A 27,293-nucleotide genomic window follows, 5' to 3' on the forward strand; every position below is an offset into this window, starting at 1 on the left:
CCAGAACAGGCAAGAGCAAGGCATTGCTTTTACCAAAATTCCAGGCCCAGGGCTTGCATGCCAAAATGACACTAAGGAAATGTATTTGGATTTTCCTCCCCTGCTCTAAGAGGAGACAGATCTGCTTTTCACTTACTGCTCTCTATTTTGGATAGAAATAACATCATCTGTTAATATAATTCTGTGCACAGAGAAGAAGGCCCTGCCAAAAGCCACTGGGTGTTATTTTCACTCTACCAATAAATCCAAAGGCCTGGCAATTATTTTTAATTCCATTTGCTAGTTTGAGGTTCTGCATGATTAACGCATACCATTAATTTCATAACTATAAATGTAACCCAAGCTTTCTTGGATCCTTGTGTCAAACGGTGTGATCTTATGCATATACTTGCTAGTGTTCACCTGGCTAAGAAGCTGTATTGGGGAAAAAAATGAAAAGACATAGAAAAAAAAGATGGAAATTTCAGATAATAGACACACTGGAAAATGCATCCTAGCCAGAAAGCTGTGTGTCATTATGTGGATAATAATACAAAAGTCCTAGAGTTAATATAGCTCTTTATGGGCTACAAGTTGCTGGTTATTTTCTCATTTCACTTGACCATCACAACAGAGTCATATACAGATGAAAGAGATATTATTACAATTTTGCAGAGTGGTAAACTGATGTTCCTTCAAATAACTATATTTTTCTTTCTTTTTTTTTTTTTTTGTAGAGATGGAGTCTTGCTCTATTGCCCAGGCTGAAGTGCAGTGGCGTGATCTCAACTCACTGCAACCTCCACTTCCTGGGTTCAAGTGATTCTTCTGCCTTAGCCTCCCAAGTAGCTGGGACTACAGGTGCACACTGCCATGCCTGGCTAATTTTTTGTATTTCAGTAGCTATAAGGTTTCACCGTGTTGCCCAGGTTGGTCTCAAACTCCTGAGCTCAGGCAATTCACCCACCTCGGCCTCCCAAAGTGCTAGGATTACAGGCATGAGCTACTGCGCCTGGCTCAAGTAACTTTCAAATTTAAGGACTATTGTCATGTCTCTTTCCCAATGTCATTTTGGCCTCTGGGCTCTGGACTCCTCTATTTTCTCCCAATCAATCTGCTCATTCGTGACTCTCCATTTCTTCCCTATTACAGCCCAGATCTCTTTATCACAGCAACATATTTCCTGCCGTGCCCACAATTTTCCTGCTCCCATTTTGTCCTCCTGTCACACCCACTTGGCCCCACCCTCCCCCCAACTCTGAGTCAATCTACCACTTCCTCACCTGTCAACCACCAAGCCTCATTCATAAATTGCAGCAAATATGTGAAAGAACCAGAAACAGTTTTCTGGCTCCTGGACGAGGACTTGCTTAACTGTATGTGTTGCAATATATTCATACATATGCAGGACTTAAAGAACTCCTTGAAGAGGCTTGTCTCTAAAACTTTGGACCCAGGTCCTTTGAGAAAAGAGAATGCTGTCAATAGACTTTTAGAAATCCACTGAAAATGAGAAAAAAAAAAAGGTAAAACAACCCTAATAGTGCCATTTAAAAGTCTAGAAGTCTACAGTCTAGATTGCACTTTGTATATACATAATAGTTCCTGTTTATTAAGATCTTTCTAGCCATGTTCCGGGTCTCATGCTAGATACTTGGCATGTATATCATTTATGATGCCTCTGAGCTATGAAGTGGCTGGGTGACCATGTTCCAATTAATTCACTTCTCTGGTCCTCATTTTTCTCATCTATAAAATAATACGTACCATTTGGGGTTGCAGTGAACATAAAATGTGGTAGTGTACATAATGTGGTTGGCTCAGGACCTGTGATGGAGTCAGAGTTTAAAAACTATTAGGCTTTTTTTTTTTTTTTTTGGAATGACATAGGAAAACTAAGCTCCATTTGTTTCCCACTTAAATTCTCCATCTCCCACAACATGGCATGATTTCACCTGCATTGTAGAATTTTATTGAAGAAAGTAGCAGAAGTCAGCAGTCAAAGCATGGGCTTCGGAGTCAGACAAATGGGGTTCAGAATACGGTTCAGGTTAGCGGAAATTAACTTGTTTTCTGTTCCTTAGATTTCTCATTTATAAAACAGGGGCAATAATAGTACCAATATCATCAGGATTTTGTGTGAATTAAGAGAGATCGTGCATCTAAAGTTCTGACTTACAAAATGCATTTAATAAATGGTGGCTTTAATATCCTCACAGGAACCCCAAGAGGTGGGTATTATCATTAGCTCCATGTTGCTGTTGGAAACAAAGAATGATGGATTTCCAGAGTTAGCTTGAGTCTCACAACTCTTACCCTTGGCCAGACTCAACAGCATAAATGTTGATCAAACTCACTCTCTACCCTAAGATAGCTCAGCTCCCCTAACCGGTGCCATGCTCAGTGAAACAGGGGAGGAAGGCACCAGCCCATTTCTCCTGACCACGATGCTGTTCTCTCTTTGTCTGCATAGACCAGTCACTTTATCTCTTGGCATTGACTTTGTATTTTGGGCTTCTGATCAGACCATGTGTTTCCAGCTTCTGTCCGCACTGATTTATAGTATGACTTGATAGATGTCCCATCTGTAATTTTTGAATCCTCATCCGTTTTCAATGAGATGACAATGCCTCAATGCAAATCCTCCAAGTCATTTTGGTAACGAAACTCAAATCTCTGGATAAAGAAAATGTGGTATATATACACAATGGAATACTATTTAGCCATAAAAAAGAATCCAATCACGTCTTTTGCAGCAACATGGATGGAATTGGAGACTACAATCATAAGCGAAGCAACTCAGACACAGAAAGACAAATACTAGGCCAGACTAGCTCATGCTTTTAATCCCAGCACTTAAAGAGGCCAAGTGGAGAGGTGGGGGAATCACTTGAGCCCAGGAGTTTGAGACCAGCCTGAGTAACATGGCAAAACCCTATCTCTACAAAAACAAAACAAAACAAAAACAGAAAAACTAGCCAGGCATGGTGGCACATGCCTATAGTCCCAGCTACTTGTGGGGCTGAAGTGGGAAGATCACTTGAGCCCCAGAGTTTGAGGCTGCAGTGAGCCGTGATTGCACCACTATACTCCAGCCTGGGCAACAAAGCAAGACCCTGTGTCAGGGGTTAAAAAAAAAGAATGAATGAAAGAAAAAGCAATAAGGATAAATACTGCATGTTCTCACTTGTAAGCGGGAGCTAAATAATGCATACACTTAGATACAGAATGTGTAATGATAGACAGTGGAGACTCAGAAAGGCAAGTGGGCGTGAGGGAGGAGGCTGAGGGAAGAGGCTGATGAAAGGCTACTTAATGGATACAATGTATGTTATTTGTGAGATGGATACTCAAAAAGCCCTGACATCACTACTACACAATCTATGCATGTAACAAAATTACACTTGTACCCCATACATTTAAACAAAACAAACAAACAAAAAAAGCATCCAAATCTTGCTGTGTTGATTCAAGTTACCAACTTGAATGCCAAAAGTGGAGTGAGACTGGGTGCAGTGGCTCATGCCTGTAATCCCAGCACTTTGGGAGGCTGAGGCAGGAGAACCCCTTGAGCTCGGGAGTTTGAGACCAGCCTGAGAAACAAAGTGAGACCCCCCCATCTCTAAACAACAATAACAACAACAAACAAACAAACAAACAGAAAAGAAACATCTGTGGAATCTTTCTTGGTCTTAGAGAAAACAAAGCAAAACAAAAAAGTGGAGTGAGATGTTTACAATTCTTGCAGAAGAAGGTTGAACAAGTCTCTTCTCTGAATCTCAGTCTCTTCACCTGGTAAAAGCAGCTAAATGTTTCTGCTTTCCCTGTATACAGCATGGATGCCAGGATCTGATACCCAAAACTAATTGTTGCCCCCCTTTCCTATGTTAGATCGGCCTGTCCTAGTTTCTTCAAACACACTTTAATTGTGGAAGGAAAAAATATGTCATCAGCTATAATCTGCGAGATCACATAGAGGCCAGCAGGGTGGGCATCAATAGGAATTAGGGTTCTTTTGATTCAAATTTGATTGTTTCAATTTTAAAGTTAAAGACAACGTAAGTGAGAGGCCATTGGTTTCTTTGAGTCATTCTACAACTCCCTTCAAGGGGGTAAGAGTTGACTCCCCTGTTTTTCCCCAACTTTAGATTTTTTTCTCATGGGCATTTCCGACGGAATCTTTCTTCACATCCAGGGAAATCAAGATGGCTCAGCCTCTACTCTTCCCATCTCAAACAGGCCCACTCAGTCTTTCTAATTTGCAGAATTATAATTTAAATAGAAGGAATATAGACTCCAGGAATATGATTTTGATGAGTTTTAAAGCACGTTTTCAAAAGACAATGGCTAGATAACTAACCATATGGTGGAGTAATAAGGAATAAAGGAACAGTTTACTGCAGGGGTGGGGACCGATTTACATCTTCAGATGTGCAGAGGAATGCTGATTCGTTTTGCACAAAGATGCAAGAGACTGATTAGGAGGCAGATTTGCATACAGCTCAGCGGGATGCTCTGAGCCGAGCTCAGAAAGAGACATGTGGTTCAGCGGGGAATCTTGTACCTGTAATAGTCCTTCTTGCCAACGCTGGGGGCACATCAATTGTGCAGGGATGGGGGGACCCCCAACAGGAGTTTTCCTAATTAAAGCACTGACAGCGTTCACTACTGATGTACAAATAACACCCATCTCTACCATAAGGTACTGTAGAAACAAAATGGACTTTGCATTCTGGCAGACTTAAGCTAGAATCTAGACTTTGCCATATACTTGTTTTGTAACCTTGGGCAAATCAGCAATCATCTTAGAGCCTCACTGTCTTCATATGTAACTGGAGGGAGGGGGAAGGAGTGATCGTACTCATCTTGAATGTCTGTTAAAAGAGGATCAAGGCTGGGCGCGGTAGCTCATGCCTGTAATCCCAGCACTTCAGGAGGCCAAGGCAGGCAGATTGCCTGGGCTCAGGAGTTTGAGACCAGTCTAGGCAATCTGGCAAAACCATGTCTCTACAACACAAACAAAAAAATTTAGGCAGGTGTGGTGGCACACACCTGTAGTCCCAGCTACTTGAGGGGCAGAGGCCAGATTATTGCTCAAGTCAAGGAAGTCAAGGCCTGCAGTGAGCCACTCCAGGGAGTGCAGTGGCATGAACATGGCTCACTGAAGCCTTGACCTACTGGGCTCAAGCAATTATCTGGCCTCAGCCCCCACAAGTAGCTGGGACTACAAGTGGCTCCTCACTGCAGCCTCCCATCTCTTACAAAAGTGTTTGTGGGGTAATCAAAGTAGTGAATCTATAGCCCATAGGCCACAATTATCATCATCATTTTTTTTTATAAAATATGGATAATTATCTCAAGGTACAAGGTCTTAAGAGTCTAGAAAGCACATTAAATCCTCCACAGCTTAGAGATCAATGCTGAGAATATGCAACCTCTTTTTATCTCTATTTCTCCCCCTGTTCCAAGCCAGGTTCCGATGCCAAGAAAAACAGGGTGGTGGAATGGGAAGCTTCTGCTGCCAATGGCACAGATGAGGAAACCAAACTGTAGCTACAGAGGCAGCCTGACAGAGCCACTTGTAGCCAGAAGCAGATTGCTGGGGGCAGCACCTCCCTGTTCTGTCCCTTTTCTTAGGGACAGATGTCCTTCTTGTCTGTTCCATCAGCAGGCAAATGGGGAAATAATAGAACACAGACAATGGAAAGAAAATGAGAAACAGGTCCAGACAGCAGCCACTGAGCTCTGGTAATTGTGGATGGGGTAGGGGGAAAAAATCTAGCTGCTGCTATCAGATGCAATGAGAAATAAAGAAAAATAATGTTTGTGGTTCAGTTACTAGAATGGATCAGATGACTGTCACCCTTTGGATAACTCTTCTTTATCCTTTAGGAGTTGGGTCCTAGCTTAGGTCTTTCAGGAAGTCTTTTCACCTCCCCAGTGCCCAGGCTGGAGTAGTTGTCACAGTGTGCCATGTGCACCTCTCCTGTTCCCACTCATTTCACAATGCCCTAACTAGCAGTGCATTTCCCTGTCTCTCCCAATACGTTATAAGTTCCCTGTTGGTAGAAGAGCTGAGGCAGGACTAGCTTGTCTGTCACAATGTAAAAGAGTCTTGGAACATGTCCTGGGGCCAGGGTCTAAACCCCCTCGTGGCCTTTGGAACACCAAGCTCTGTGCCAAAGGGTGGAAGGCTGCCCTGCTGCACCACAATCTAAGCCCAGGGCATAAAACCCCTCGTGGCTTGGACGCAATCCAAGACTCAGGGCATAAAATCCCTCAGGGCCTCTGGAATGTGCACAGACTTGCTGGCTCCTTGCTTCTTACTCTCCCAGGCTCGTAAATATGTTCTCCATTACTTCAGGTAGCAGAGCATATTACATATGCATCAAAGAAAATGCTAAACTGTCACAGCTACGCTTGATGCACTGCTACCTTTCTACCCCTACATCCTCACATCCTCACCTGTTTACCCCCACATCTGCATGTCCTCACCACCTGCTTCTTTGTTTCATCACCAATAAATACTATGGGCTTCCAGAGCTCAGGGTCTTCACAGCCTCCATACTAGCATTGGCCCCCTGGATCCACCTTATGTACTCTTAACCTGTCTTTTCTCATTCCTTTGACTCCGCTGGACTTCGTAGCCCCCATGGTCTGGTGTTGGGTCTGATCACCCCAACATTCCCTAAAATCCCAGGGATATTTTATTAGTCATCTCTACTTCATTTGTACCTACCACAGGCCTGGCACTGAGTCAGTAATCAGTGAACGCTTGGTAAACAGATCAATAGTGGGTAAGTGGGTGGGTTCAAGAATGAATGGATGACCATATGGCTGGATGAATTACAGTTGGTCTGATGGGTTGATGAATTGATGGATGGTTTATTAGATGATTAATTTTTGGATGACTAGCTGGGTGGATGGGTGGATAAATGGATGGGAAAATGGTTCAATCCCATCAGAGACAGTCATAGTTTATAGTTACTTTGTCCTAAAGAATAAGAGTTAAGTCCACACAAGAGCCTAGGTATCTTCATGCCCCCAAATTCCACTCAACCTCCAAGGCAGATACTATCCCTACAAATCTCCAGATCCTATATGAAAATTTCCATCATTCATCCTAGGAACTGTGCAAAGTACTGGAATAAGCACCAAACCTGGAGATTCACAAGACCTAAATTCGAATCTTTTCTCAGTTATTAACTTTTTAAAAATCATAGAATATCTGTAAGTTTGCATGACTCAAATATGAAATCAGAGACTCACTTCATAGGGTAATTATGTGGCTAAAGTGAAACAATAAGTACAAAAGGGCATACTGTAAGGTTTGGTATAGAATAGGTGCTCAACAAATGCTTACTATTTATTTACATCATATTCAGACAATTACTAAAGTGGATCCCCTTCCTCTACTTGCTTTCAAACTTGTTTTAGAAATATTTTATTTTTCCCCAAATGGAAGCTCACTTTGAACCTCAACATATCAATCATGAAGCTTTGCCATCTCCAGTTGAAGCTGGGTCTTACCTCGTAAGCCCCCCACCCACCCAGAGATCCTGGTGGCACTCAAGGTTCTGAAAGGAATCAGCATTCCAGGGAATATAGTTAGAAAACAAAATTTGTCTTAAAGTTCACTGTTTCTTTGTTCTGTCACTCTCCCTCATCTCCTCTTCCCCCTTCTCTCTCCCCCTTCCTCTCCCCAACTCCATCTTCCTCTCTCTCTCTCTCTCTCTCTCTCGGTCTCTCCCCTTCTCCCACTCTCTCTTCCCCCTCTCCAACCCCTCTCTATTTATTCCCCTCCCTTTCCCACCTCTCTGCCTCTCCCTCCCTTCCTCTCCCTCTCCCCTCTTTTCTCCCCCTCCCTCTCTCACTCTCCCCCTTACTCTTTCCTCCTCTTTCCCTCTCCCCCATTCCCCCTCCGTGTCCTGCTATCCCTTCCTACCCTCTCCCTGACTCCCTCTCCCCCGCACTCCTCCCCACTCTCTCGCTCCCACTTTCCTTGCTTCCTCAGGGCTTTGTGTTCCTCTACAACACAGATGAGCAGATAACCCTGTCAGAAAATCAAAATGGTTTTTGTCGGTCTACTCAGGAGTTTCTAGAAATACTTCTGAGAGGCTCTTTGAATAATTTACTCATCTGAGATCATTTAAATAATCTATTCACTCATTTTCATAATTGATGGCAATGGAAAACTAGCAAGGGTGCAGCTTTTGTCTTACATTTATACCACCTGTCAGCTTAATCATGCTCCCATCACCCTCAGAGAGATCCTTAACAATTTGGGGTTGTGACTGGGGTGGAGATGGATATTCCATATGACCAAATGTTTGACTCTGGCTCTATTGAAATACTGCTTGAGCTGAAGTCCTGCCTTTACCACTGTATGACCTTGGACAAGTCATTCAACCCATGTTGCTTCCAATTTATCTCCTATAACATGAGGATAGAAATAATTATACTTGGAACTGGCATCTATGTGTCAGTGTTCTAAGCACCTGATATATTACCATGTTTAATTATCCTAAAAACCTAGGAGGTAAGTACTATTATTGCCTCCCTTTTAGATATGAGAAAATACAGAGAATGTTGGGAGACTGATTATGAGACAAGATTATGCATTGAAAACACTCTGCATGGTGTCTGACACATAGTGGGAGCTCAACTAATGGTAGCTGCTGCCCTCATGATCATCCCATCCATCAAGAACATCACCATCATCACCATCATCAATCATCATCGCCATCATCATCAGTCATCTTTATCATTAGTATCCCTGTCAACGTATATTCCCGTAGAGATGTCTTTTCTAGGAACTGCATTTTTTTTGGTTTTAACTTCTCAAATCTGAAAAACTTTCAGCAGAATGTTGCTCCGCAGGAGAGCGCCTGTTCATCTGCTGTTCTTTTTGGAGTTGGGTTACAACTGCAACAACAACAACAACAAAAGAACCAGTGCAAGTCAGACACACACACACACACATGCACACACACACACACACACACGCACACATGCTTTAGGAGATGGCATCACTTATTTCAGTTGAATGTGTTAATTTGCTAGAGATCTACTATATTTTCCTCACTGTGACCTAACATATTGTACTGTGTGAGTATTTAAAATAGTCACTATGCGTGACTCTAGGGAAGTCAGATGATTATTTTATTTATATTCACCTTTGCTAAATCCTGATGCACGGATAATTTTAAATGTTTTGTAATGGCTCAATTTTCCCTCTCTATGGCTCACATTATTTAAGAAACTTAATGATCATTATATAAGGAAACAAATTAAATTCCACACAGACTCTGCTAAGGTTGATATTACCAAATCCATTTTATAAAAAGGAACTTGCCTTTAAATATGGATTTGGGAGAAGAAAAGAAAAGAAGAGAGGAAAGGAAGGAGGATGACAGCGAAGGGTGGGAGATGAACAATGTTATTTACAGGCATAGCAAAGCTCTTCTAGAAATACCTAATCTGAATATACCTAATTAGAGACTTACACCTAAAAAAAATTTCTTTTAATCTATCTAATTCCCCTCTGTCATGCATCTCCTGGAGAATCAGTGCAGCCAATGCCATGACTTTCAGTTCTGTTTCTGAAATTTCTCTCAGATTCCGTGGCCACTATTCCTCCCCACATCTCTATTCCCTGTAGCCCAAGCCACTTAAATATGCCCTTAGAAAATTTCCCAGATTCTTGACAATCACCATTTTCCTTTTAAAGAAGCAGTGTAGTTCATGTTTAAGAGTGCAGATGATTGGGTTCCAAATCCTGGCTTTGAAAGTTACTAGCTCTGTGACTCTGAGCGAGTTACTGAATTTCTCTGAGCTTCATTCCCTCCATTTACAAAAGAGGGTAATAGTTGTATCTGTATTACAGTCCTGATATGAGGATTAGATGTAGGCTTAGCACCTAATAAATGTTAAACAAATGTGAGTGATTATTATTTTTTTATGTTGTTCTCTCATCTCATGCTCTTCAAAAGTGCCCTGAAGATTACTGAATTAAGTGCCATAACCTATCATTCAAATTCTAGCATAGTCCTTTACCCCCATAAAATTTCCTTCAAAAGATTTGTACTAGTCTTCTATTGCTGTGTAGCAAATTGCCTCAAAGTTAGCCATTTGAAACAACACCTATTTATGATCTCACAGTTCTGCAGGTCAGAAGTCCTAGCGGGCTCAGCTAGGTTTTGCCTCTGGGTGTCACAAGGCCAAAAACATGGCCCTACCCAGGCTGGGCTCATATCTGGAGGATCTGGGAAGAATCCACTTCCAAGCTCGCTCAGATTGTTGGGCAAGCTCAGCTCCTTGGGGTTATATGTCTGAGGTCAGCTAGCGACTGATCTCAGTGCCCAGAGGCTCTTGCATTTCTTATCATGGAGCCCCCTCCATCCTCAATTGTAGAAATCAGACTAAGCCTTCTCACACTCCAAATTTCTTTCTGCAACTATTAGGCTTATGCAAGTGTAACTGCAGTTTTCACTATTTTTTTTTTTAAATGGCAAAACCCATGATTACTTTTGCACCAACCTAATAGCTGCACAAAACATTCTATTTTTAAAGGGCTCATGTGATTGGGTGAGGCCCACCCCAATAATCTCCCTTTTGAGTAACTCGAAGTCAACTGAGAAGTCCCTTCTGCCATGTGGCCTAATAAAACCACAGGAGTGACAGCTCATCATATCACATACTCCCAGAGGAGAGGCTTAGAAAAGGCCGAGTGTCATTGGAGACCATTCTTAGAATTCTGCATACCACACAGCTATGTTTCAATCACATTGAACTCTTCTCCAGATGGGCCTTGGGCACTCTTGCCTCTGAACCTGACTTTCAATCTTCCCACGTATGTGTGAGAAGACATGGAATGGCCTTCTCACACATATTCAGAAATCCAAATCTTGCTTATTCTCTGAGACCTTGTTCAAACGAGAAGTCCTCCATACAAACGCCCTTGATTCTTCTGCCTCCCTATAACATCTCTCTTCTCTAAATACCCTGGAGTTTCCAAAACATCTTTATGGCACTTCACATGTTCTCCTGCAGTTATGAGTATCTCTTAGGGCTCTGTTAGACTCTAAAACCAGATGTTTTATCTGCTTTGCAACCCTCAGATATGACTTGCACATAGTGGGTGCTCAGAAATTTTCTTTGATCAGATAAGTGTGTGAATAAATATGGATTATATAGCAACCTAAGTTCTATTATCTCTGTTGATGGGACAAAATGTTAACAAAAAATCATTTAATAACTTAATATTTATTGAGAAAAATCTAGATAACATGTACTGACCTACATCTATAAACAGCGTTTTATTTTGCCTTGTTATTCTCTCATTTACCACAAATTATTCAAGATGCAACAAGACTCCAAATTCCTTCTTTCTTTTCCCTCTATAGTTTTGCCTAAGCACTGCTACTGAGCCATGTATTCCAAAGGAAGAAAGAGGCACAAAAGCTAAGAAGCAAGAATCTTGATAACAGGATGACCTAGATAAAAGCATTTCAGGGTTACACAGAGTAAGTCCATGCCCTAAAACAGTAGCTTTACATCTTTAATGGGCATGAGAATCACTAGGGAGGCTTAAAAAAAACATGCAGATTCAGAATCAGAAATGCTGAATCCATAGATTTGAGGCAGGGCTAAGGCCTTTACATTTTTCCCAAGGTGATTCTAATCTAGGTAGCCCAAGGAACCACAGGTATAACATGACCACACTGAAAGATGCTCCTCATTTGGGGAAGTTAACAGGGAAAAGGGCCTTTCCATTCATTCTATAAATACTTATTGAGCCTCTGCTATTGGCAGAGATATAATAGTAAAGGAGAAACTGAAAACACACCATGAGCTCTCAGTGCTAGCCGTGGTCAGAATTCATGGCTTTACCAATGGGTTGCTATTGTCTTTCTAAGCAAAGTGAGTCGTAATGTTTCTGCCTGCTGGTAGAATGTGTCACAATGCACTTCAATTTTAGCAATCCACATAATCATTCTATCAATTGTCATTTACAGGATGTCCTCACAACTACAATTTTTCCTCATGATTTCTTTTACATAATCTTCACTGGAATGTGTGCGCAGAAGTCAAGAACCATGTTTGCAAAAATACTTCCATCCTTTGGCTGGATGAACTTTTTTGAAGACTGCTGATATCTCATACACACACACAAACACAGGGGCAAACTCACACTAATAACCTGCATGTTTTATTGAGATCTTGACACTCACTGGGCCCTTCTAGGCTAAATGTAGTAGTAGTGATGGGAAAGTTAAAACACAATAATTTAGATAGGAGGGAGCTATGGCATTCTATAATTACAAATCACATCATGTAATAATTGCACTCCATGTATCACCATGCCTCACTAGACCTGATAGCACATTGATATGCCACAGTCAGAACCACAGACTCAAGAGAGTAATCATAGCTTTTGTAAGATCTCCTTGATCATATCTGTACTAGGAATCCTATAACTGGAATCTACTTTATTTCACACAAGACACAACATACAGGGTGCATCCCCTCCCTTAATGAGACAGATTGGAAGATGAAACTACTGTAGACCAAAAAATAGAAGGGGCCGGGTGCAGTGCCTCATGCCTGTAATCCCAGCACTCTGGGAAGTCAAGATGGGAGGATTGTTTGAGGTTAGGAGATTGAGACCAACCTGGGCAGCATAGCGAGACCTTGTGTCTGCAAAAAAAATAAAAATTAGCCAGGCAAGGTGGTGTGCACTTGTGTCCCCAGCTACTTGGGAGGGTGAGGCAGGAAGACCCCTTAAGCCCAGGAATTTGAGGCTGTAGTGAGGTGTGATTGTGCCTGCACTCCAGCCTGGTAACAGAGTGAGACCATGTCTCTAAAAAAAATTAAAAATTACAAGGTCTGGGAGATGCAATAAATGCCTATACCCTGAGTTCTCATTAGCTGGGTTCAGGCCGAATCTACTGCCTCCAGTGAGAGGAAAGGAAGCAGACACCTTTCTAAGGGTAGGAGGAACTCCCTAAATTTCTCCTCTAGAATACCTCCTCCCCACTGCCAGTTGTTCCACATGATGTAGTGGTGGCAAACACAGCCTTTGGGGTCAGGCATACCTCCACTTACATCCTTCTACCATCACACACCAGCTGGGGGATCTGAAGCTGGTCACTAGCTTCTCTGAACCAGAATTTCCATCTCTGAAGCAGGGAGAAGAATACCTACTTTAGAAGAGCCATTAAATGAATACCTACTGAGATGACTAAATGAGATCATGAATGTAAAATTCTCAGCATAGTTATTGATACAGAGTAGCTCTTAATAAATGGTGGCTGAACTCGTCGATACCAACAGATCATAGAGGGGTCCATTTGTGCACTAGGCCCAAACCCTTGTGGTGAAGCTGAAAAAACGCAGACGAAAGGAACAGACTTTCCCCTGTTGGGGCTTCTAGTCTAAGTGAAGATGAATAGGCAAACAATGCCAAAGCAAGCTGTCAACACTCTTACGAGTTAGTATACAGGTCTACAGAAATGAAGTGGAAAAGGGCAGACCCACTTTGAGCTATCCAGATATAGAATCAATGGAAAGGGTGTCCTTGACAAAGAGGAAAAATGTTTGAAGGGGCAGGAACATCAGGAGCAGGTGACAGCTGAATACTAGGGCTTGGGGAATAAGAAGACAGCTTTCTGAGTTGGGGCACGGGCGAATAAGCATATTCGTGGGAGGAAGATGATGAGTTTGGCTTTGGACAAGATGATATTGGGTGTCTGTGGGTCAGCCACATGGGGTGCTGTAGGCAAGTCTGGAGGTCATGAGACAGATCTGGGCTGGAGGGAGAGATCTGGTCATGTTTCTGTGCAAAATGCACCTGAAACCAAATGTAAACAGAGTGATGGAAACAAAAAGAAAAACAGACCCATCAGAGCGAGAACAGGACATTTCCTTCAGGAAGACACAAGGAAGGGTCTCCCTTATGTCTTCTTGAACATCGGTATCATCTTTAATGAGATCTTCTCTGGGGAATAAAATGCTTGTTTTACTTTAATATTTATGTGTTTTGTCCTATTTATATTTGAAGTCAAAACTTCAAAAATATTTATATATCTCTTTCTCAATATATATCTCTTTTAAAGTTAGTCTGGGATACACTAATTAGTTCAATCTAGCTTTTCCACAGTGTACAAATATATCAAAACATCATGTGCAGTAAAATTATATACAATTTTTATTTGTTAACTTAAACAAATTTTTAAAAGCTAGCCTATATGTGTATATAGGCGTATGCATAAACACACATATATTTTCATTTTAAAGCTATTGTAAGGCTGGGCGCAGTGCCTCATGCCTGTAATCCCAGCACTTTGAGAAGCCAAAGTGGATCACCTGAGGTCAGGGGTTCAAGACCAAACTGGCCAACATGGTGAAACCTCATCTCTACTAAAAACACAAAAGTTAGCCAGGAGTGGTTACACATGTCTGTAACTCTAGCTACTCAGGACGCTGAGACAGGAGAATTTTTTGAACCCAGGAAGCAGAGGTTGCAGTGAGCCGAGATCGTGCCATTGTACTCCAGCCTGGGTGACAGTATGAGATTCTGCCTCTAAATAAATAAATAAAAAATAAAATAAAATAAAGTTACTGTAACCCTAAAATGGTAAATAGAATTATCCTCAAATCATTTTTTTTCAGGTAGAATAAGTAGTTCAGCCTAGAGAAATCCAATTTATTATTCAAGGCCCAACTCCAATGCCTCTAGCTTTAAAAAGAATTTCTCTAAGTGAGAAATTCTCACTTAGATAATTTTTTTTTTTTTTTGAGATGGAGTCTTGCTCTGTCAGCCAGGTTGGAGTGCAGTGGTGCGATCTTGGCTCACTGTAAGCTCCGCCTCCTGTGTTCACGCCATTCTCCTGCCTCAGCCTCCCAAGTAGGTGGGACTACAGCTGCCCGCCACCACACCCAGCTAATTTTTGTGTGTGCGTGTATTTTCAGTAGAGATGGGGTTTCATCATGTTAGCCAGGATGGTCTCCATCTCCTGACCTCATGAGCTACCTGCCTCAGTCTCCCAAAGTGCTGGGATTACAGGTGTGAACCACTACACCTGGCTAGAGAATTTCTTGACTGGGCCAAGTTCACCCTTCTCTCTCCTATGTGCTGGGGATTGTCCTACGGCCAGTAGCACTTATATCCAGTTGTCCCAGGGTTGGCTTAATTCTCTATTATGAGCTACTTGAGAAGAGAGATGGTTTCCTATGCATCCTTGTAGCATCCCTGGTACCTAATGATCTGCTGGCCACAAAGCTGACATACACAGGGCGTTGGTTGTACTGGCCTAGACTGCTAATTGGCAGGAAGACCCCTTACGCCCAGGAATTTGAGGCTGTAGGGTCTTCTGAGGCTGAGGCTGAGGCTGAGGCATCTAGGGTTTTGTTTTTGAGCATCTCTGGGAAGCCTTGGACTCATCAAACTCCAAGGCAGACCAAAATCACTGAAGAAAAAGGGAGAGAGAAAAGGTATGAAAGTCCCGATTTGTAGGAGAAAGCCTGCTCCATCCTGAGTTCTGTGTCTGCAGCACACAGGCAGGCCTGGTGCTCGGCGTCTGTATAATCCACACCAGCCACATACAAAGGCCCAGCAAAAAGCAAGCACCCCTCTAAGGGCTTGTGTTTTCCCAGACACCCTCATTACACGCTGCTGCTTCCAGTGACGCCACTGAGTGACCTCAGAGATGAAAAGAAATTGCCTCCGAGTCCCAGAATAACAGCTCCCTCCTCGGCAGTCCTTCCCCTCTGTTGACCTGCTGTACCAGCGTGTAGTGCTGGGGGGCAGCTTTAAGGATAACATGACTGGTATTTACCTGCTCCACTGGCTTTCTCTTTCTTCGCGACAGAAGCACACAGAGTTATTTCTGAAGCACTAGATCCCCTGAGTGCCAAGAGAATAGAACAACTACAGGCAGCATTTGTGCATTCTAAGCTCAACTCAGCAGCAATTCCCCAAGCTGCCTTTTATGGGAAATTGCTATGTTTCAACAGGAATTTGAAGAAGGGCCCACAAAATATTAAAAGGCATTTTCTGTATTTGGAAATGGAGTGTATCAAGGGCAGCTGTCACCTGCACTGCAGTGGCCTCCTTGTGTACCAGCTCCCTGGAAGATGAGTCAGATTCTAAGGTAGCACAGAAAATTCACAGGTGTGAGCCAAGCCTGCCCCAGGACTGGTTAAAACCAACCAAAGGGAATGATGTGGTGGCTCCAAAAGTGAATCGCAGATTGTGTAACATCAAAAGGTTGAAAACCCTAAAACCCAACAACATAAGGCAGAAAGGCTCCAATTCTCTACCTCCTATGGCTGATTAGAAAAAAACATGAATTGCATTTTGGCTTTACATGTGTAAGAGAAAAGAAAATCAGGATTTGAAATATGGATAAAAGAAAGTAGTGATACAATAAAACACTATAGGCAACAACAACAAAAGCATATTCAAAGTCCCAAATGCATGAAGGAACCCTATATACGTTTATGGAGTTGCAAATCACGTGCATAGTGGGCTACAGGGTATATAAGAGGGAAGAAAGGAGGTTAAAACCAAGGACAGTGAACTAGATGCTAACACTTTCCTTAAGCATGACAGAAGTCCATAGAATCCCAGCCTACTTCATCTCTTCCATATACACACTAGAATCTAAGTTTCTTGAGTACAGAAAATATTTTTTCTCTTGTTTATGATGGACTCCAAACATCAAGAATAGTGCCTGGTACAAAGTAGGCACTTAATAATTCTTTGTTGAATGAAAAAATGAATAGACAAACCATGAAGTCAGGGCTTTGGTGGATCAACTGAAGGATCAATAGAAGAGGTGATCAATAAGCAATGCATATTGTTATTATAATTGGTATTCATGTCAGGGGGTTAAATATGAATGCTGTGAAAACTGTTAGCTAATTGTGCTGGGTATCCCAATTTGAAGGATTTAAGATTTTGTTTTGTTTTGAGACAAAGTCTTGCTCTGTCACCCAGGGTGAAGTGCAGTGGTGCGATCTCAGCTTACTGCAACCTCCACCTCCCAGGTTCAAGTGATTCTCCTGCCTCAGCCTCCCGAGTAGCTGGGATTATAGGCACCATCAACATGCCCGGCTTATTTTTTATATTTTAGTAGATACCTGGTTTCATCATGTTGCCTAGGTTGGTCTTGAACTCCTGAGCTCAGGCAATCTGACTGCCTTGGCTTCCCAAAATGCTAGGATTACAGGTGTGAGTCACCATACCCAGAACAGATTTAGTTTTTTTTTTTTTTTTAATTAAGCACAATGACATACAACAAAATGAATGGATCTTGTGTCATAATTTAACGCCTTTTGACAAATGTTCAAGATAGGGAATAACTGCCATCACTCCAGAAAATTCCCTGTGCCCTGTCCTGTCAACTGCACTCAACCACAGAAGCAACCACTATTCTGGTATCTAACCCTGTAGGGAAGGTTTGCCTCTCCTTGAACTTTATGTAAATGGAACCACACGATATAATCTTTCATGTCTTTCTTTGGTTCCATATAATGTTTTTCTTTCATCCATGTTGTTGCACATATTACCAGGCCATTCTATTTTATTAATATACCATAATTTGTTCATCCATTTCCTTGTTGATGGACATTTGAATTATTTCTGATGTTTTGCTATAATGAATAAAGTTGCAATAAACATTCTTGTACAAGTATTACTTTTTGGATATATGTTTATCTTTCTTTGGAATAAATAAGTGGGAGTAAAATTGCTGGGTAAGATTTGTGTATGTCTAAATTTATTTTTAAAAAACACACAGTTTCTGGCCAGGAACGTGGCTCACACCTGTGATCTCAGCAGTTTGGGAGGCCAAGGCGGGTGGATCACTTGTCAAGAGTCTGAGACCAGCCTGGTCAACATGTGAAACTCTATCTCTACCAAAAGTATAAAAAATTGGCCGGAGTGGTGGCACACACCTGTAATCCCAGCTACTCAGGGGGCTGAGGTGGAGTCTCGTTCTATTGCCCAGGCTGGAGTGCAGTAGCTCAATCTTGGCTCACTGGAACCTCCATCTCCTGGATTCAAGTGATTCTTGTCCCTCAGCCTCCCAACTAGCTGGGACCACTGGTGCATGCCACCATGCCCAGCTAATTTTTGTATTTTTAGTAGAGACAGGGTTTCACCATATTGGTCAGGCTGGTCTCAAACTCCTGACCTCAGGTGGTCCACCTGCCTTGGCCTCCCAAACTACTGGAATTACAAGCGTGAGCCACCATGCCCAGCTCTCTTCTTTATTTTCTAACAATGTCTTTAGATGAGCAAAACTTTTTAATTTTGATGAAGTACAGTTTATCTACTACTGAATAGTTTTTCATATTTGGTTTAAGAAATCTGAGGCTCACAGATCACAAAAATATTCTCCTATATTTTCTTCTAGAAAGTTTATAGTTTTATCTTTTACATTTAAGCCTGCAATCTACTTCAAGTAATTATTTGTGCTTAACGTGAGCAATGGGTCAAGGTTTTTTTTTATTCCATGTAGATTGCCCGTTAATCCAATACCATTTATTAAAAAGACTTTCCTTTTCCCTGTTGTCATAATTATTCATCAAAAATCATTTGAATGCCCCTATGTGGATCTATTTTCATTATTTCATCATTAAATAAGATATAAGCTTATTTAATATATATATTTTATGCACAGTACCATAACTTAGAATAGAAAAACTTAAAAATTGTCAAATAATCTCATGATATGCATATATGCATATAATACATATTATATGCATAATATATATAAATAGATATATATTATATATTATAGGTTTTTCATAGATACTCTTTATCAGATTGAGGAATTTACCATCTTTATCATAACTGGATATTGAATTTTGTCAAATGTTTTTTCTGCATCTATTGAAATGACCATATTTCCCCCTTTGCTCTTGTTAATATGGAAAATTAATTTAATTTTTCAATGTTAAACGAATCTTGCATTCCTAAGATAGCTCCCACTTATCCATGATGTATTATCCTTTTTAAAAAATATTATTAGATTATGATTAGTAACATATTGAAAAACTTTGTATAGCGTGCTGTTATTTCTTTTAAATGTTTGTTATAGTACAAAGCAAAGCCATCTGGGCCAGGAGTTTCTCTTTTGTCTTTTTAAAATAGGAAAGTTTTTAGGTATATTTTCAGTTTTTCAGCAAATATGAGCTATTCAGATTGTCAATTCCTACATCTCAGTTGTAGAAAACTGTGTTTCTTCAGAATTTGCCCATTTTATCTATATTGAGCTACTTAGATTGTCAATTCCTTCATGTCAGTTGTAGAAAATTTTGTTTCTTCAGAATCTGCCCATTTTATCTATATTGTCAAATTTGTTGTCATAAATTTTTCATAATATTATTTTCATCTTTTTAATGCCTATAGGATCTGTAGTGTGTGTAAGTGATAGTCCGTCTTGCATTTTTAATATTGGCTTATTTGTGTTTTCTCTCTTTTGTGTGATCATTACTGCTAGGGATTATGAATTTTATTAGTCATTTCAAAGAACTAGTTTTTGGCTTTGTTGATTTTTGTCTATGGCTTGTGTTCCACCTTGTTGATTTTTACTCCTGTATTTATTATTTTTTTCTCCTACTTCATTTGTTTACTTTGCTCTTTTCTAACTTCTAAATTTATAAGCTTAAATCATTGACACTGAATTCACACTTTCCTTTTATATTATAAGCACTTAAAGCTACGAATTTCTTAGTATGCCTTCAATCTTATTCTTCAAATTTTGATATTTTGTGTTTTCATTATCATTCCGGCCAAAGTATTTTCTAATGTCTTTCTGATTTCTTCTTTGACCTATAGGTGGTTTAGAAGTGTGTTGCCATTTCCAAACATTTGGGGATTTTCTAGATATATTTTTGTTGCTAGTTTTTATTTTAATGCTGTTATGATCAAAGAATGCAGCCTCCATCATTTCAGTTCTTCTAAACACATTGAGACTTTTGTTTTATGCTCCAGAATGTAGTCTACTTTGGTGGATTTCCCATGTGCACTTGAAAGGCTGTGCATTTTACAGCTGTTGGGTGTAGCACGCAAAACTTTCCTAAGCTTCCTCCTCACTGTTCTTTTCTAGGAATCTGTCATTGTCTCCCCAAAGTCAATGCTTTTGTTTGCATAGTATTTCCCCCTGATTTCAGTCAATTACATTATGTCTCCCACAGCACATCCTATATCTTCCTTCCCTCTAGGGTCACTCAGGTCTCCATTTGATGTACTAAGTGATGATAAATTTCAAGATGCTAAAGTAGTTCAGAGGTCATGCAATGATTGTCAAAAACAAAAAAACAAAAAAATAACAACATAACAACATAGGCTTTCTGATCTCTTTTATTCTAGTCTTTATATGAAATTGTAGCGACTGCCGGGCGCGGTGGCTCACGCCTGTAATCCCAGCACTTTGGGAGGCCGAGGTGGGCGGATCACAAGGTCAGGAGATCGAGACCACGGTGAAACCCCGTCGCTACTAAAAATACAAAAAAATTAGCCGGGCGCGGTGGCGGGCGCCTGTACTCCCAGCTACTCAGGAGGCTGAGGCAGGAGAATGGCGTGAACCCGAGAAGCGGAGCTTGCAGTGAGCCGAGATCGCGCCACTGCACTCCAGCCTGGGCAACAGAGCAAGACTCCGTCTCAAAAAAAAAAAAAAAAAAAAAAAAAAAAGAAATTGTAGTGACTAACTTAAGCATTTAATTATGGAGGAGGAGGGAGGGCAGCTGGACCAGATATTGTCATTGCATGTGTGAGATCATCTGTAAATTTCCTGTGATGTCTCTCCTCTCTGACCCAGGTCACGACATGTATGGTACGTCAGATGATGACTTTTTTCTTTGCACACTGATTTTTTTGTATTTTTCAATAGCTAATATACATGTAGTTGAAAATATGCTTTATAAGAAAAATAACCTCCCTCTCTAACTCATGATTTACAGAAGTGATACATTTAAGTTTTTAAAATGAGTTTATTTAAAGCGAAAGACTAAGTACATGAAAATACAGAGGGTTCATTCATATGGCAATGACTATGGCACACAATTAGGAAGTTTAGGCAAACTTGTGTGATCATTGCTATATAGTCAATACTTACTAGTGTAATGCTGCAACCCAAACTTCACTGTCTTTAAATTATCCTAAGTTCAGATCTATCCTACTGGGATTTGAGAACAGACATAGAGAACATCACACAATTACCACAGTTCACCCAGGGAAAGCATTCCAATTGCACCTTAAACATTTAGTCGGCCTTGTTGCAAGAAAGACGTGCTCTCGGCTGTGAGATGGGATCTAGAGCAGCTCAACAGGAAATGCATGGGAGAAAGAAGCACTGTGAGCCCCTTTATTGCCCATGCTTTCTTCCCTCCCCTGCATTCAGCACACAGAAGGATGCTCACCTTTTCCCATTCCCGGTCTTTGTTCAGCACAATCACCACCAGCCTGGGATGCACCTGGTAGCCTTCCTCAGTGAAGGATAAGTCTTTGCCATCCCATGTAACATTGACCATAAATCTAGAAAGGGGAAGACAGAAAGACAAAATTTTAGGAAATAATTAGAGCAATCAAACAATTAAGTAGATGCCACCATTAATGGAATACTGAAAAATTATAAACTTACAAAGCTATATTCATCACAAGAAGCCTCTCTGTAGAAGTATTAATACCCGTGCAACCATTGCTAGTTGACCATGCTTTAGTAATTGACTGTAATTAACACGTGGAATGTAAGTTTTTTGTGCTGCCAGATCCATAGACCTATATTCAAATGATCTTCTTACAGGAAGATCTGAAAGCACATTCTATTATACTCTAACAAGCTTCCCTGAAGGAAGCTGCTTGCTCATAAACCACATGGCATTCAGTGTTGAAAAAATGACATTCCATTATTCATTATTTATTCAACTAATATATATTAAGCATTTGCTACATGCCAGGACTCAGCTAGTTGATTCAGGGTAAATAAGAAAATGAACACGATTCCTACCCTCATGAAGTTTAGAGTCTAAGGGGGAGGATAGACATTAATTGATTAATCACAGATTTATGACAAATGCTACAAGGGAGAGGAGAGTATGCTATAAGAAAGTGAAATAGGGGTGAGGCAAGGCTGAGGAAGTGCAGCTTGATCTGAAGGATGAGTTGGCATTCATAGGCAAGAAAAGACACAAACCAGCAAAAGAGACAACACATACAAAGACTCCGTGGTGTGCATACAAGGAACTGAATGCAGACCAGTGAGGCTGAAGCAGAGAAAGACAAGAAAATGTGAGATCAGGCGAGGCTGAGAAGATGAATAGGAACAGAAAGTGCAGGATTTTAGAGACTATGTTAAATGTCTGTCTTAAAACCATGGGAAGGTGCAGGCACGGTGGCTCCCATCTGTAATCCCAGCACTTTGGGAGGTTGAGGTAGGAGAATCACCTGAGGTCGGGAGTTCGAGACCAGCCTGACTAACATGGAGAAATCCCATCTCTACTAAAAATACAAAAAAATTAGCTGGGCATAGTGGTGTACACCTGTATTCCCAGTTACTCAGGAGGCCGAGGCAGGAGAATCGCTTGAACCCGGGAGGCAGAGGTCGCGGTGAGCTGAGATCCTGCCATTGCACTCCAGCCTGGGCAACAAGTGTGAAACTCCGTTTCAGAAAAACAAACAAACAAACAAACAAAAAACTATGGGAAGACATAGAAGCAAGGGTGACATCAAAGAGGTAACAGATCATGTTAGTTGAAGACTGTGTAGTGAACAGATTGGAGGGGAACCAGAGCAGGTACAGGGGGACTACTTATGCTATTCTTATAATCCAGGTCAAAGATAATGGTGGCTTTGACTCTGGTTGTGGCCAAAGAAGAGAAGAAGGAAGAGAAAAAGCAACAGTAAACAAGACTCAGTGGAGAGATATTTAGGAGGTATTTAGTGAAAGATTAGATGAGGGGAGGGGAGAAAGAGGCATCAAGGACGACTCCTAGAATCTACCTATGTAACATGTATAAACTTAACTTTTAGTCTAGGTGTTTTCATTGCAGGTAACGTCTGTCTGCCTTACAACACTTATACCCTCATCACTCCTCAAAGCTACCTTGGCCTGTACTCAGGCTGAACTCAGGGAGCCAAGGCAGACTTCATCTCCCAGATTTCAGGTGAGAGGTTTCCCAAGGGTTCCACTCTCCTTGCAGTTTGAGAAAAAGGTGATGTCATTAAAGACATCTGAGACAACATGGTGGTGGCCACTTAGCAGACACAAGATAAATATAATATGGTGGATTGAAGCATTCAAAGACTTTCCCAGAAAGATACTGTGTCTCTTGCTTCATATTCCATTAACATCCAGAGATGCTAAAAAGTTAAAAAAAAAAAAAAAGAAAGAAAGAAAGAAAGAAAAAAAGAAGAAGAAGAAAGAGGAAGAGGAAGGAGGAGGAAGCAGGAGAAGAAGAAAGAAGAAGAAGGAAGAAGAAGGAGAAGGAGAAGGAGAAGAAGGAGAAGGAGAAGAAGAAGGAGAAGAAGAAGAAGAGAACTAGGCTACAAGAAATTTCAAAAAGAGACAATGGTCTATTGGGTCACACGTACATCCCCGGACCAGCATGGTGCAGAAGAGACTGACGGTGGTGTTGTATGGGGGAGAATTTGGTTTCCAAGGACAAAGTGAAGAAATTGGGGAAAAGGAAAAGAGCAAATATTGTGTATTTATTCAGTAGACTATCTGGGTCATTGAAAATCATGTTTTTGAAGACAAATTGATAATACAGAGAAAACGCTTACTACTTAATGTTAAAGAAGCAGAAAAGAGAATAAAAACTGAGCTTATCTATGTCTAAAAGGGTTACAGGTATTTTTCATTTTCTTTTATGTATCTTTGCATTCTTCAAGTTCTCTGCAATCAAATACTTTAACAAACAGAAAACTAAAACACTGCTATTCTAGAAGGAACAAAGGATAATCACTATTCTATTTGGTTTATTTGGGGTATCTCTTATCATTTCCTAGAAAGGTTTTTTGTTGTTGTTGTCTGTTTGTGTTTTGTTTTGTTTTGAGATGGAGTCTCACTCTGTAGTCCAGACTGTAGTACACTGGTACAATCTCTGCTCACTGCAACCTCCACCTCCCAGGTTCAAGTGATTCTCCTGCCTCAGCCTCCCGAGTAGCTGGGGTTACAGATGCCCACCACCACACCCAGCTAATTTTTGTATTTTTAGTAGAGACAGGGTTTCACCATGTTGGCCAGGCTGGTTCTGAATTCCTGACCTCAGGTGATCTGCCTGCCTCTGGCTCCCAAAGTGCTGGGATTACAGGCATGAGCCACCACGCCTGCCCGAAAGGTATTTTCTTGATTTAACAACTATTTACTGTATGCCTGGTATATAAGTCAGGGCTTATAGTAAGTCTTCCAGATACAGAAAAAAAACCAACACAGTATTTGTCTTCTCTCTTACCCACATTCTTATAATTCAATGGCATAGACACATAAACAATGACAGCACCTATAATGCCACTTATTCACTGATGGAGAGTAAATGTAAGAAGATGAAAGAACACAGACAAAAGGGTCCCTAACTCAACCTGGGGAATCTGGGGAGGGCTTCCCAGGGAATCTTAATGGGTGAAGGGGTTGAGGCAGGAGAACGCATTCTGGGCAGAGGGATCATCTTAAGTAAAGAGTCAGCAAAGGTAGTAACACAGGCTAGAGGAAGTAGGAAATGGCTTAGTAAAGCTGACGGTTATATTATGTGCAGTGGGATGAGTCTGCAGAGGATCCCTGAAGCCAGATCATAATGGACACACTGAAGGGTTTGGATTTGTTCAGAAGGTCACGGAGAGCCAGGAAAGATTTTAAGTAGAGGAGCGATACACTCAGATTTGCGGCCAATAGGGGCAGAAGTGAAAATGCTTCTCTGCACTTGAGGGGACTTGAACATTTTTGTTCATGGCTTAAAAACCATTCATTATCTAAACAATTGAAACTTTTTATTCTCTCTTCCTTCTTCCCTTTGATGTTTCCTGGCCCGAGTTTGATGAACTAAATGAACATGGTCCAGATACACACAACTAGGGGTGCTCCACCTCACACTCCTTATTGAGACTCTAAAGAAGACATTTGCACGGACTGAGTGTTTAGTGGAGAACTGGAGTCAAATTCCTCATTATTAGCAGGCTTTCAAAGTAACTAATTGAGCCTCAGTTAAGCTGTTTTTATTTTTTAAGCTGACATTTTGGTTCTGTTTCCCATGGTTATTTTTAGCTCTGTCACATTGTCTGGCATACTGTGGGGGCTCAGTTAATGTCTGACAACTGAGTATATTGACAGATCATTACCAAAGGGACATCCACCCATCCATACATTCAACCATCTATATATCTATCCTTCCATCCATCTGTCAATGCAGTCATTCATCTATCCATCCATCATCAATACATTTACCTGTCCATTCATCTATCCATCCATCTATCAGTGCATTCATCCATCCACTCATTAATCCATCCATTCATCCATCTATCCATCAATACATTCATTAATATATTCATCTATTCTTCCATCCATTAGGCATGTTTGAGTACCTCCTATATATCACACCCTGTAACAGAACTATGCTAGGAAAATGATACAAAAATGACCAAAAATACTTAATTTTTCAAGATTGGAGAGAGAGACACACACAAAATAAATGTAACAAAGAATAGTAAGTGTAAAAATAGAGATTTCGACTAAGTTGTTGGAAAGCATAAGAGAAGGAGTGGCTGATTCTATGGTGATTCCATGACTGGAATAAGGAAACAAACTGGAAGGGATTTGGGTTGTGCTGAGAAGGAAGAGGAAGGAACAGTTGAGCAGCTCTGGCTCATGCACATGGAGAAAATGCAAAGTCCAAGGCAGAGAATCCTGAAACACCATGACATGTTCAATGAGCTGCAGTCAGTTCAGAATGGCAGGGAAGTGGGGGGCAAGTGGGAAAGCAACTTGGGAGAGGAAGCTAGAGACAGACGCAGGAGCCAGGTAATTAAGTACTATATAGACTGTACTATGGAGTTTAGACTTCATCCTAGACAAATTTATTATTCACTATTTCCCTTTAGAATTTAATTGCAAGTTTGTAAGATGCAGATGGGCAAACAGATGAGGCTTTGTAGTAACCCAAGCAAGGAATAGAGACAACGGTCAAAGAAAGCAACAGTTGGAATGAAGAGATTGGACAGATAGGCAGGCAACTGCAATGGAATTTCAATACAAAAACAACTGACAAAGACCACCAGTGGCCTTGACCTCAGCTAGCAGAAGATAAGTTACCAGTCACTCTGTACCTGCTGCCCTAAGTTCATAATTAGGGTGACCAACTCACTGAGGTGTTTCTTATTGAGTACAATGAGATCTTAAGCCAGGTTTCAATTATCCAACACTTTGGGGTGAATGTAGTTCAGGTTGAGTCTACCTAGTGTCCCAAATGTGGGAAAAGTGAAAAATTTAGGAAATTATCAAGAAATTTGGAAATATCCAGTTTATTATCTGTTTGGAAATGCTGGATTAGGGAATAAATGCTTTGGTTTCGATATAGACACTTGGTCCTGGGGAGAGCCATTCACAAGGTTACATAACATGAACTGAATGTCACAGCAACTTTTTTTGGGGTTTTTTGTTTGTTTGTTTTTGCTTTTTGAAACGGGGTCTCACTCTGTCACCCAGGCTGGATGCAGCGGTGCAATCTCAGCTCACTGCAACCTCCGCCTCCCAGATTCAAGCAATTCTCCTGCTTCAGCCTCCCAAGTAGCTGGGATTACAGGTACCTGCCACCACTTCCGGCTAATTCTCCTATTTTTAGTAGAGACAGGGTTGCACCATGTTGGCCAGGCTGGTCTCGAACTCCTGACCTCAAATGATCCACCTGCCTTAGCCTCCCAAAGTGCTGCAATTACAGGTGTGAGCCACCACGCCCAGCCAACACAGTGATTGTTTTAATCAAGAAGGTAGCAGACGCAGTTGAGCACCTTTCTTTGGATTTGCCAGTTTAATTTACTTAAAATCTCCTTCTTTAATTTCCCATCTCCGTGTTCTCCACTTGTTCCCTTTTCTTCCATTTTGTAGTAAAATCAGATGGAATTAGCAGAGTGATTATTGAGACGCAAACAGTCTTCTTCAGATTATATGAAAATAACTATGCAGAAATCCTCATGCTTCAGATTTTTCTGTATTCCTTTAAGATTCAATATTCTGGGCAAATGACTCCATATACTTAATGTTAATATTGTCTTTCTTTTTCTATTAAAAGTCTTCAGTCCCTTGGGAGGGGGG

General features: G+C 41.0%; 1 protein-coding gene across 4 annotated transcripts in view; it reads right to left on the reverse strand.

Annotated features, from left to right (window-relative positions):
• The window catches only part of LOC105467787 (glutamate ionotropic receptor NMDA type subunit 2A), a 444,595-nt gene that overhangs the window by 129,298 nt on the left and 288,004 nt on the right, over window positions 1-27,293 (reverse strand). For all 4 annotated transcript variants that reach the window (XM_071084110.1, XM_011717503.3, XM_011717504.3 and 1 more), the window contains one exon: window positions 21,412-21,526. In XM_071084110.1, coding sequence (XP_070940211.1) covers window positions 21,412-21,526 — 115 coding nt within the window. The remainder of the gene's footprint in view (window positions 1-21,411; window positions 21,527-27,293) is intronic.

The sequence above is a fragment of the Macaca nemestrina genome, chromosome 18, assembly GCF_043159975.1.
Source record: "Macaca nemestrina isolate mMacNem1 chromosome 18, mMacNem.hap1, whole genome shotgun sequence".
In the NCBI taxonomy this organism is placed as follows: Eukaryota; Metazoa; Chordata; class Mammalia; order Primates; family Cercopithecidae; genus Macaca; species Macaca nemestrina.